Below are 12,241 nucleotides of genomic sequence, written 5' to 3'. Positions count from 1 at the left end.
ACTAGTGCAAGGCCACTAGCTCTCATCCATCTGTCCTCCTACTTTTGTTTCGCATTTTCACGTGAGCTGACAAAACGCAGCTGCTCATCGGCCTCACGCCTGTGCTCCACCATGTGACAGCAACATCATCTCCTTGAATTGATTGAATTTGAAGGGTTGGCCTGTTGGCCTTTTGTCAAGCACAGCTGATCACATCTGACACCACACTTTTCCCTGGCCTTCTTCATTTTTTATTTATCTCTCTGTTTCACAGCAGGAGTCCAACTTGCATTTACATACGCATATGGTACTGTCACTCAAATGAAAAGCCTAGAATACCTTGCCTGTGTAGCACAATCTGCCATCCCTTTTTCAGAAATTAGCAACAAACAAGCTCACACATACCTGCTGCCCAAACTGTAATATGGTCTCAATTGATCTATTGTCATCCCTGAGTTGATCTGGCTTCCGATTCCTCCTCCAGCGTAATTATAATTGTACAGCCTTAATTTTGGTGTTTAAGGCCAGGCAGGCACACACTCACTCACTTAGACACTTGGTCATGCATTCTGAGGATGGATTATCAACAAGTATGTGTCCCTCTTAATAGGTTATGAAAGACTGCCTTCTGTTTGTCAAGTGGACAGCTGGAGAAACCTAAGCTGAGAATGTGCAAGTGTCAAGAAATCGAGTTCAACCAAAATAATAGAATAGCGGACATAAGCCCCGATTTCTCAATGGTTCATTGTGATTGTTAATGGGTTTCTGTCTACAGAGGTCAGTGGTAGGGCATGGTTCGTCGACATACACATGCATGCCGCATGTTTATCTTTATATGATGATGGTCTCGGAACGTAAACAATCGATCTATCATGAGGTTGGCCTTAGTTCACCATACTGAGATACTTTGGATAATTCTGTGCTTCCCCAACCTTGTAGGAACTGTTCAAGGAAGGCAAATGTAAATTTGGTAAATACATTAAATTTGGTTATTTAAAGACTGTTGTTCAAGTCATGTTGTTTTCATTCCGGGGAAAAAAAAAACACTGACTCATAGGAAAAGTGTTAGAAAGAAGCCCATATATTTTATACCACCTGTATCCGAAACCTCTGGGCAGGTTTAAACAACTGCCTTTATTTGCAAACCAGGTTTGACATGCTGATGATAGTTATTGCAGTGAACTCTTGCTGACACTCAGTGTTTACACCTTCTGTTTTTGTTAGAATTCTTCAGCTTCCTTTGCACCAATGAAAAGTTCAGTGTGTCTGCCCTGAGGTCCTTCTATAGCCTTCACCTTACTCCTCTTCACAAGAGCGACCTTGCCTCAGACACACAATTAGCAAAGACTTTCTGACGTGTGCACACAACAAGCCCGCTTGAAGGCACTGAAATGATTCCTCTTGCTTACGACAGCATCTCACTCATCACTGCATGCAAACATGTCTTTGACAGATGCACAAATGTACCGTATTGGCCCGAATATAAGACGGTGTTTTTTGCATTGAAATAAGACTGAAAAAGTGGGGGTCGTCTTATATTCGGGGTCTAGACATTACACCCATTCATGACGCTAGATGACGCCAGATATTATTGAAGCGAATGCTGAACTTGACTCCCCTCGCCAAAGAGAACCCCTGTCACGAAGAATAAAAATCAAAATAGCGGTAGCACGAAGAAGAAAAATAAAAAATAGCGGTAAGAAAGAAAAGAGAAGAAAATAATAGAAGAGATAACAGAAAATGGAGAAACGTAGCGACAATCTGGAGAAAAGTGGGTCGAAGATCGGCCAGGTTAACCGGCAGCTGAGGAGAAGTTATGATGTAATTTACATTTCAAAAATCAGAAGCCATTCATTTACCAATGTGATTGCACTTTAGTTTACATATTTAAATGTTCAGATATTAAGATTTGAATGAGGAAAAATAACATGCTTTTTCTCTCAAATATATTGTTATAATCATTTGTTTCAGATGTACTGTAATTATTTTCTGTATAAAAATTAATTTGGTGTTCAAAGTCTTTTTTCAAACTTGAGTCTTGAAAAAGAGGGCGTCGTCTTATAATGAGGGCCGTCTTATATTCGGGCCAATACGGTATGTGAACTTTACGGAGATGTGCATTTTTTTTTCGGGGGGGGGGTCTGGCTTTAGATAATGCTAAAGAGTACTGTATGGGTCTCAAAGAAGGCTGGGTTTAGGCTAGTCAATGAAAGCATAGCATATTCATCCAGACAGGTCTCCCTGTAGAGCCTACTTTGCTCTTTGTCAGGCAGTCTGCTTCTTCCTGCCTTTCCACAGCTGTCTCAGGTGATGCCATGCATTTTTAATAGATGCTATAAAGAGTGCTGGTTGCTCACACTAGTCAGCCACAGGCTGTAGAAATGTCAGCAATGGAGAAACTATATACAAATACAATGAGCACATTTAAAGGAGTGTTTTGAAGAGGGCAACACAAACAAAAACCTGAAAAGGACTTATTTTTCATGTACAATTAACAACTTTAAAATCACATTTTGCCACTTGCTGTCGACCGAAAATGACATCACATGTTTTCAGTGGTCAGGGAATAACCAACCACAGCTCAGCTTGCGAATGAGCCGTGATTGGCAATTACCTGACCACCATTCAGCCATACTCCAAAGTAAAACCTCTGATTTTTCTGTCTGAGGCATTCAAGTAAAACTGAGGATTGGTTTCTTTCCCTCTATGTCCATATTCATCTGTGGCAAACATCAATCATGTTTCATGACACTCTTTGCTGCCAAAAGAGGAATATACTGTAGTAAGAGTCAGTTTATTTTTCTCATGGTAGAGGTCACTGTTCAGCGAATCATTAATTATCTCATAGAGCTAATCATTGTATCTTATTATAAGTATAACTTTTGGATTTTGTGTATTGACTATAGTTTGAAGGAATGATCAATTAATGAATTACTCCTGTTTTGACTCCTGTTTTGACTCCTGTTGGACTTGACCATCCATTGTACGGTAGCTTTATTTGTAGCCAATGATACTTTTTGCCTTTTGATTGTATGTTTGGAAGAATTATGGACAGTGTGCATCAATGTTTTCAACATTGCGTGGGGTGTATTTGAAAATTCTCTGTTCCGTTTGTGTCACTGCGATGCACCATTGGTGTCATTCTTGCAGGCCCACCGTGTCTTACATGTCCATGTCAATGAATAACAGCACACTATTTAAGTCTGTGTCTCATGCTGACAATCGCTGAAACACTTCTTGTCTGTCCATCCTCCCACTTGACGTCTTGGCTGTTTTCCTTTCTGCTTCTGCAGGGTTGGAAAGCGGTGGCGTGACATTAAAGGAGCCCATCTCAGAAAGGGAAATTGAGAACTCAGCCCCCGTCACGCTACGCTGTCACATTGATGGACACCCACGGTGAGTCTCCCCGATCACCTCAAGATCTTTTTTTTTATTATAAGGATGTTGCGAGACAAAAATAAGTTAATTCTGTCATAGCCCGATGTTGTTTTGTTTTGTTTTTTTTTTTTGTTACTCCTCCTCATCATCCCCGTTTCATGTCTTCCTCTCAGGCCAACCTGCCAGTGGTTCAAAGACGGGGTGAAACTGACTGAGAAGAGCCATCAGATCAACAACAAGGAACGAACACTCACAATCAAGAGCGCCACTCCAGATGACAACGGTCTGTTCTACTGCTGCGCCAAGAACGCAGCTGGCCACGTCTGCAGCAACAGTAACTTCACACTCAACATCATAGGTATGTCCAATGTGTACAAGTAGGTGCACGCAGTTTGCTGACTTACTGGTTTTTGACATTTCTTGGCGCATTGTCAATTCAGAGCGACTCGGAAGAGGGAATAGTTCTTGATGAGAAGCAGTGTTCAGCTTACATATGGACATAACATCATAAATGCCAATGGAGCAGACCAACATAGGCAGGCGTATACGCCGTATAGCTGCATTACTACTGCACGTTTACAAAACTGCTGATGTGTACTGTTATGCATCATGAGTGTATTTGTATTACTGCTTGCCCTTGTCATGATTTTTTTCCCCATTTTATGTGTGCTTGCATGACACTATTACACCCCAGAGAGAAGTACAGTACATTCAGCATCTGTCTGAGAAACCTGATGCTTGCATCACACTAATGAGCCACCTGAAACACACGCGCGCGTGCGCGCGCACACACACACACACACACACACACACACACACACACACAATCACACTCGTGTAATGTTAGCACCTGGGTGCAGGAAGGATGGATAATTACGGCGTTTCCAATTACCCTATCCACCATTGGTACTGCCATAGGGCTTCACTTTGAGGCAGATTTGACAGATTTGAGCAGGTTTTCAACATAGTCACACTGTAACAGTCTTGCCATAAAGTTCCTGGGTGGGCCAAGTGTATAATATGAGGGCTCTCTAGGCTAATATGGCCTTTAATCGACTACCCTTCTGGCCATATAACAATGTGGAAATGAAACACGGTCTCTTTAATTTGACAAATTCCAACTGTTATGTGGCAACTGGGAAATTTTGCTGATGACGTTAATTTGATGAACACTGTCAATGAGTTACTAGCCTACAGGCATATGAGAAATCACAGTGGTTCCTGGAAAAATATGTAAAAATGAATGAATAAATCAAAAAGACACATTTCAATTGAAGATTTCAGTCGTATTTGTGAGCTGTCATAAATCCCACTGCTCCTGTCATCTTCTCTCTCCTATCATGCCTACTCAATGGAAAGTTATATTGGCTTCCTCTGCAGTACTTCCTACCTATTTTTTTCTTTTTTAAACTGGCTGAGCATATAACCAAGAAAACTGATGCTAAGTTTCAAAACATCTCCAGTGAACCATGTGGATTATGCAAGTTTCAAAATTTAACCAGTCATACTGTTTATTGTTTTGTTTTTGTATGTGGTTTCTTCAGTCTGAACCCAAAGGAAATATTTTTAACTACATGATCCTAGGTTGCAAAAGTCAGTTGTCAATGGCAAGTATAAAATGTGACCCATCTCAGAAGGGGAAATTGAGAATGGAAATATCATAATATTTTTTATCTCCATGAATTAAATATTTAAATTTACTGTTAAAGGTTTTTAGTCATGTGGTGTGGTGTGTTCTCCTCATTAATCAGACCTAGTAGAGTTGCTCCACTTTCAAATATATCGCTAATCGTCTTTTATTGGAGATCTATAACTTTGAAGGAAATACCACATTTACATTACAAACTACTGACAAGTTCATTCATATTGTAAGCAGGTATTAGAAGGTATGGAATGAATTTCCGATTGTTCAATAAAAATGACATGCCACATCAAATTGTGAATTTGACAATCTGGATTTTTCCTCCCGCACAACAGTCAGTCCCATTATGTGTTCCAGCTGCCATAACAAAACAATGGTTTTGATGAGTCCAGGATCAATGAAAAGTCCAGTGCCCTAATGAAGACTACCTGGGGGCCCCTGAGGTGTTGACACATCCCAGCACCTGAGGGTCCGCACTGCTGTTGGCACTTTTTAATAAGTGCGCAGATGCGGTTGCGCTTGATGGTCTCATGCATGTAGATATAATCATGGAGATGTTTGTCTATCCCTTTTATAGATAAGAGCTTTCCTCGACCAGTGGTCACTCCCGAGGACCAGGTGGTTATGAGGAATGAAGAAGCTGTGTTCCACTGCCAGTTCACGGCCGTGCCACCTCCTGCTCTGGAATGGTACCACGAAACCGAGCTGCTGGTCAATAAAACTCGGTAAATCCTGATTACAATATCCATTTTTTTTTCCTGGAAACATATCCCCTCCTGTTGCCACATTGCTCCCTGGCCTTACCTCGCGATTCTTCCTTATATGCATCAGCTCTACTTGTTTTACTGCCTAGCTGTGGTGCATTCCCTTGAGACCTATAAGCTGGAACCCTTGAGTCATACTTTTAGCTTCCATTTTGATGTGCAGCTCAGGCTTGAGCTGAATTGCACATTAAGGAATGTTATTACGGAAACGCTGTAAAGTTCCTTTGAAATCTGCTGTATTTCATTTTAACGTGGGTGTTCTCTCTAGCCTATCACAAGAGCCTTCCACTGTTCACACACTGAGCGGAAAAATAGATTTCAAGCTGCAATCAGTTTACCAGCATGTCCCCTTTCGATCATATGTGTCAACCAGCAAGCCTGCGGCCAGCTGTGGTTTAAAAAAAAAAAATCTGTCCTGCTGGGTGATTTAAGTTTTTTAATAATTATGGTTAGTTTATGTTCCTCACGGTTCGCTGCACAAGAGTCACAAGCAGATGGGACACACTGCACTGTTGCTGCTGCCTGACTTGAAAATTGCTGTAGCGGCTACACCGAACGTCACACAGAGCCACTGCAGCTGTCTTTGAATTGCATATGACCATAAACAGAGTCACTTTTTGGGTTGAAATTTACAGGCCTGCATGGTGGTTTGCTACAGCTGCCTGTGTTTAAATGAGAAATGAATGAGGCTTCGTGTCGTCCGCTCATGGTTTATTAGTCATGTCAGCCCTGCAGAAAATGTGATTCGGGTTGTCAACATGGTGTGCAGTATTGCCTCCACATTCATTGCGGTGTCTGCTTGCAGATGATCACATCACCAAGGTAGCGGTGACTTGGCTGTGTGAATATTAACACTCAAACCAGGGCTCCAGACTGCCCTAAATTGGTGGCATTTTGCTGCAAAATTTTTCAACAGTGCTAATGTATTTGCAGATGTTTTTTTTTACTATTATTATTTTTATTTACTGTTCTTAAACAGACTTCTGCTCTGCACTTCTGCCCATTTATCAGTAATGCAGTGAACATGAAAGGCGTGGATTTACTTTGCAAGTTTTTGTTCTGTGTGCGCTCCTACATGTTCTACTTTTCACCCGTAAAATTTCAGGTTAGGAGCCACCCGGCTCATAGTAAAAAAATAAAAAATAAAGTAAAAATACTCTGGAGCCCAGCAAACAGTTAAGAGTAAGGGCTTCAAGTAGCCTGTGTAATGTTTATTGATCAGGTCAGAATGATGCAGTCCTGTGTCATCAGTTCAGCAACTCATCCCAGTCTTGCTTTGTGTACATAAAAGAAAAATAATTTAATAAACAATATGGCCACAGGGCAATTTTGCAAGTATGAAAACTTTTCCCTGGAGGCACATAACCGATAGCGCTTCTAAGTATATATTTTATGTTGCTATGAAAACTGCTGTCTTTGGAGTTATATTTCATATATTCTCCAGTGAAGGCACACTTGCACTTGGTAAGAAAACACAGGAGTCACAGAGCTTGCTTTCATCCTGCTTTTTGAACAGAGATGACATGACACCGACATTGCTGTGTGTTGGGTTCCTGCCACTCCCTCGCTTAGCCACCCCAGATGTGGACAGCCTGTAATTAATTCTCACCCTGTCTGTCACTGCCATTGAATGACTGTTTAGCCTGCCAGAGGTCAACCTGGGCCATTAAGATGGGGCCTCCACCGTCACAAGACGTTTTAAAAATAACTTGCTATGTAGGACACTTATTCGTGTGCTGTGCAGAGGTACTTTATTTGCCTTAATTACAACTAACTTGGTGCACCAGATGTTTCCCTGGATCAGTATGCTTCGGAAACACGCCAGATCCCTGGTACCCATTACACTGTGCAGTTGGGCTGCTGGTGCAGATTATGGTACACTGGTTGCGTGAAGAATGATTGAGCGGGGAAATATGGGGGTTTGTTTTCTCTCCAGTGTGTTCCTGCTGTCCAACGGGTCACTGCTCATCACCCAGGTCAAACCCCGGAACACAGGCATGTACAAGTGTGTTGGCCGTGGTGTCAGCGGCTCCCAAGTCACACATGAGGCTTCACTACTTATAGCAGGTACGCACACACACACACACACACACACACACACACGCACACACACACACACACACACACACACACACGCACACACACACACACACACACACACACACACGCACACACACACACACACACACACACACACACGCACACACACACACACACACACACACACACACGCACACACACACACACACACACACACACACACGCACACACACACACACACACACACACACACACAGGTGCACGCGCACACATACCCACGCACATCCATAGTTGCAGCTGTTGAGCTGCTTGGAGATAAACGCCTAAGCCCATTGTTTTATCTGAGTGTATGATATCATTTCTGTTATGTACATTATCGCTCTTCCTTCTGTTGGCTCTTTCACAAAGAGCCATATCTCACCAGATAATCACATTTGCTTATCAATATCCGGCCCGGCTGTATCTTCCTCACTCGGAAGATGCCAAAACACTTCACTTCTTCCTCTTCGTGTGTTTTGCCTATCATGTTTAAGGTGATCACAACATCACGGGAAAATCAGTATAGAATAACAGATGACATTCCCTTATGAGATTTAGAATTTATAGCTTTCAGATAATCAAATCCTGCTCAGCCAAAATGAAACTGCTTTTTTATTGACCTGGTGGACTTCATCTACTCAAAATAGTAGTACAGAGAGGCACTTATTACAAAGCATGTAGAAATCAACATTTTTTTCACTACAAATACAAAGTGCATCATCAATTGATATATGTCCACTTGGATATATTGTTCATGCTTCTAATGCCATTCTAGTTTTAAAATGGTGAGAAACCTGCTTCTAGTATTCTTGTGACGTATAAATTGATTTACCTTAGTCATTGATTTTTTCAATGCTAATAGAATGTCTCATCTGCATGAGTACCAATATTTGAGATTACAAGGGATGTCGCAGTCGCTTTTTTTGCACCCGAGTCCGAGTCCAAGTCAGTTGATTTGAATACAGTACCCGCCATTACCGAGTCCCATTCCAATACCTCTGCAATGCAGTGTGATTAAGAAGAAGAAAAATGATCAGATCCAAATTGTCTCAATTATCTTCCACCCCCCCCCAACAAAGATATCCCAAGATGATAGCTTTCACATTACATAAAAAAAACTGAAAAATCCAATCTTTTTCATCTGATACTGATCAGCTGGATATCATGTGATCGGCCCAGATTTCCGATCATGTGGTCGGATCGAGACAACCCAAGAAATTGCATTATGTAATGAACCCACGGAGAACAAAAACTGCATGGCTCAACAGTGCAGAGACGAGAGTCAAAACATTGTCTAGACACATAACGCCTATTATACGACGTAGCCCATAATGGTGTCTGTTGAGCTCTGAACAGTACCACCAAAAAAGTTTCAATGACTGTTGCAGTTTAAAGTCAGGCCAAGCTGTGTACTAATCAGACTGTCTTGCAAGTGCATGCAAGTCAAATATTTTGAACCCGCTGAAGGCAGGAATTTCTTTCTTTTAACTATCCCGAGGACTTTTTACCCCCACTCCAAACCTCTATTTTTTTGGGTTAAATGAAATCCGACTGCATCTACAGTTTTAGCCCAGTGAACCGTAGCTCCATTTAAATACCTTAATTCACCTAATCTGATGGTAATCCCTGCAGGCATTAAAGGGGCTTGTGTCACAATAGAAGTCATTATTTGGTGACAAGTTTAAACAGTCTCTCCATCATAGTTCCACTTCCACCTCCTTCATTTCACCGCCCACCCCTCCTTCTTTCCCAGCTCAGCCTCTCTTTCATCTGCTAAAATATGTGCGTTTTCCCTCTGTTCGTATTCAACTGATTCCGATCATTGACTGCAAAAGGTTGGAGCCGGTGACTAACTTGGGTCTCCTTGGCCAATAAAGTTTTAATGATTGTTATAATCACCCGTAATGCAAAATACATTATATATAGTGAGGTCTTGTGAGTCTTTGTAGCAGATTACCCTCCATTGATTGTATAGCTGCTGACAACTTTTGGTATGGCTCACCTCACAAAGACCCTTGTTAATTTAATTCCCTTACTTAAAACAACCTATATTGTCAGTCTCCTACTGTTGCCTTTGTTCCACATAATACTGGGGGGAGACATTTGAGTTTTATTTAAAATACCGACAACCTGTCAACAGATCTGTGAGCTAAATCTCCTTGTGGGCGAGGGCACTCGATGTACGGTATTCAAAATCGAATCAAAACACAATTTGATGATTCTCAATCACCAAATTAAAATGACTGGAATTTCACAGCTATGTTTCCTTCACCTCTTTTCTCCACACCACAGAGATTGATGACATGATGCCCAAGATGTCAAAGGTTTTCACAGCGGACACCCTGCAGCGGGTTCCTTGCAACGCCCCACGGGGACGACCCCAGCCCGAAGTCTGGTGGGAGAGGCGAGGTCAGCGGGTGCCCACAGAGGGACGAGTGTACCAGGATGGCTCGGATCTGGTCTTCAGCCCAACGGAGGCAGGCGATTCTGGAGTCTACACCTGCATAGCTCAAAACAAGGCAGGCCGCAGGACACAAGAAGTTACATTCACTGTGGCCAGTGAGTCCAAAACAATTTCAAATACATATTTATTCGCAATTATTTGTATTATTATTATTATTATTTTTTTTTAAGAAATAAGAGTCACATAGTCAAGGTTGATTCGGTACATTTTTCTGATGCTACTTTCTGTTTTGGTACTGCCAGCCCTCTTTACAGTTTGAAGCAGAAACAATTAAAGAAGTCAAATGTCCGCCGTCTTGTCCAATATGTGCATTACAATCAAATAAATCACATTTGCCAATGCATTTGCAATACATGCCAGATTTTGAAATGCAGGGCATATACAAAACGCAATACAAATAATATATGTTTTTTTATGACTCCAGCAAAATATTCCAAGTGCATACATAATGCCTAGCTTGGAACAGCACAACACTTTATTGTTTTATCCCTTTGTGTTATGCTGATAATTAGTGGCAGTAAGTCAAGCGAAGTTGTCTGGACAAGGTTCCTGTCATGCAGTTGATTACTTGGCTGTTACAATTATATTGCATGTGTGAGAGGGACTATTAAATGTCCTCGTGATATACACGTGTGTTCTCCTGCAGCCGCCCCTGTGTGGGTAACAAGGCCCCAAGACAGTCGTTTGGAAGAAGGTAAACCAGGTTATCTGCACTGTCACGCCAAAGCAACTCCTGAACCTGAGGTCACATGGCTTCGCAACAACATCATGATCACAGCAGAGGTCAGTTGTCATGGTCGCATTCCACAGTGGCCTGTGTGAGGGCTCCTTATGAGGCTTTGGAGATATGTGGACATTTGCAGGATATATGTTTGACTTCCTCTTTGATCTACTTTGATATATATTGCAACACATTGGTTGTTGGACGTATTGTGACCCCGGTCATTTTCTTGCTGCCATTCAGATACACGCACAAAAAGAAGAGCTCATTTTTCCACAATGTTGGACACATTTCTAGACAATTTAACTGGGCTTTTCTTGAACATTTCTTGCCAGGACTCCCGTTTTAAACTATTCCCGAACGGCACACTGAGGATCAACAGCGTCGAGGTGTATGACGGACAGATGTACGGCTGTGAGACCAAAACCGTGGGTGGTCGACTATCTGGCCAGGCCAGAGTCACCGTGCTGGGTAAGACGGCGAGATTTATTTTAGCGAAGTGTGTTTGGAGTCATTCCAAAAAAGATCAGTAATACAGTACTCAGAGAAAATCTAAAACAAATGTGGTCTTGCCTTTGGGCCCGTGTGTGTGTTTCTTAAAATAGGAAGAGCTGGAGGACACCCACAGAGGTGTTGAACATGTACAGCAGCTTTAGTCTGACCTCCATTGTAACACTTTTTTTTTCCTCTAAGATGAATGCTTGTGCGGATGATCTGATGTGTCATTGTTATGTCTGGATGGTTTCTCTATTTATAAGATGCTCATCTCTGATACTTTTTAGTCCTATATGAGCACATTGTGCACAGGTTCTCAGGTGTGCTTTAATCGTTAAGGTGTATTTTGAAGGTACAACAAGCACTGAGAGTTTGATTAAAGCACCTCGTTTGAATGTGTTGTGTTTGAAATGGTAACTGTTGTTCGCAACAGCTAACTCACGACTGCCGTACATTTTTGTGTGTATGTTTGCACTCTATATTTCCGTAATATTGGCCAAAAAGAGTTCATTTGATTTTGTTGAATTATTAATATTTCAGAGTTCAAAAGGGACTGTTCAAAAAGTAAAAATGGTCATGTTTAATGAAAGAAATTTGTCACTGATTTAAGGTGCAGCGATTTTATAAAATGCTTGAAACATGCTGCCCCTTTGTGTCAACCATGAGTGTAATACAGGTGTGTGTGTGTGTGTGTGTGTGTGTGTGTGTGTGTGTGTGTG

The 12,241-nt window shown here is 41.7% G+C and overlaps 1 protein-coding gene across 1 annotated transcript in view; it reads left to right on the top strand.

The window, feature by feature from the left end:
• Positions 1-12,241, top strand: part of ptk7b (protein tyrosine kinase 7b) — a 74,984-nt gene that overhangs the window by 45,797 nt on the left and 16,946 nt on the right. Inside the window, exons 3-9 of the mRNA XM_019881922.1 lie at positions 3,273-3,375; positions 3,531-3,715; positions 5,577-5,724; positions 7,700-7,830; positions 10,135-10,401; positions 10,953-11,089; positions 11,363-11,498. Coding sequence (XP_019737481.1) covers positions 3,273-3,375; positions 3,531-3,715; positions 5,577-5,724; positions 7,700-7,830; positions 10,135-10,401; positions 10,953-11,089; positions 11,363-11,498 — 1,107 coding nt within the window. The remainder of the gene's footprint in view (positions 1-3,272; positions 3,376-3,530; positions 3,716-5,576; positions 5,725-7,699; positions 7,831-10,134; positions 10,402-10,952; positions 11,090-11,362; positions 11,499-12,241) is intronic.

This window comes from Hippocampus comes, unplaced genomic scaffold, assembly GCF_001891065.2.
Source record: "Hippocampus comes isolate QL1 unplaced genomic scaffold, H_comes_QL1_v1.1 scaffold36, whole genome shotgun sequence".
Classification (NCBI taxonomy): Eukaryota; Metazoa; Chordata; class Actinopteri; order Syngnathiformes; family Syngnathidae; genus Hippocampus; species Hippocampus comes.
The sequence above is the reverse complement of the archived record's forward strand: the minus strand, read 5'-3'. Positions and strand labels throughout refer to the sequence as shown.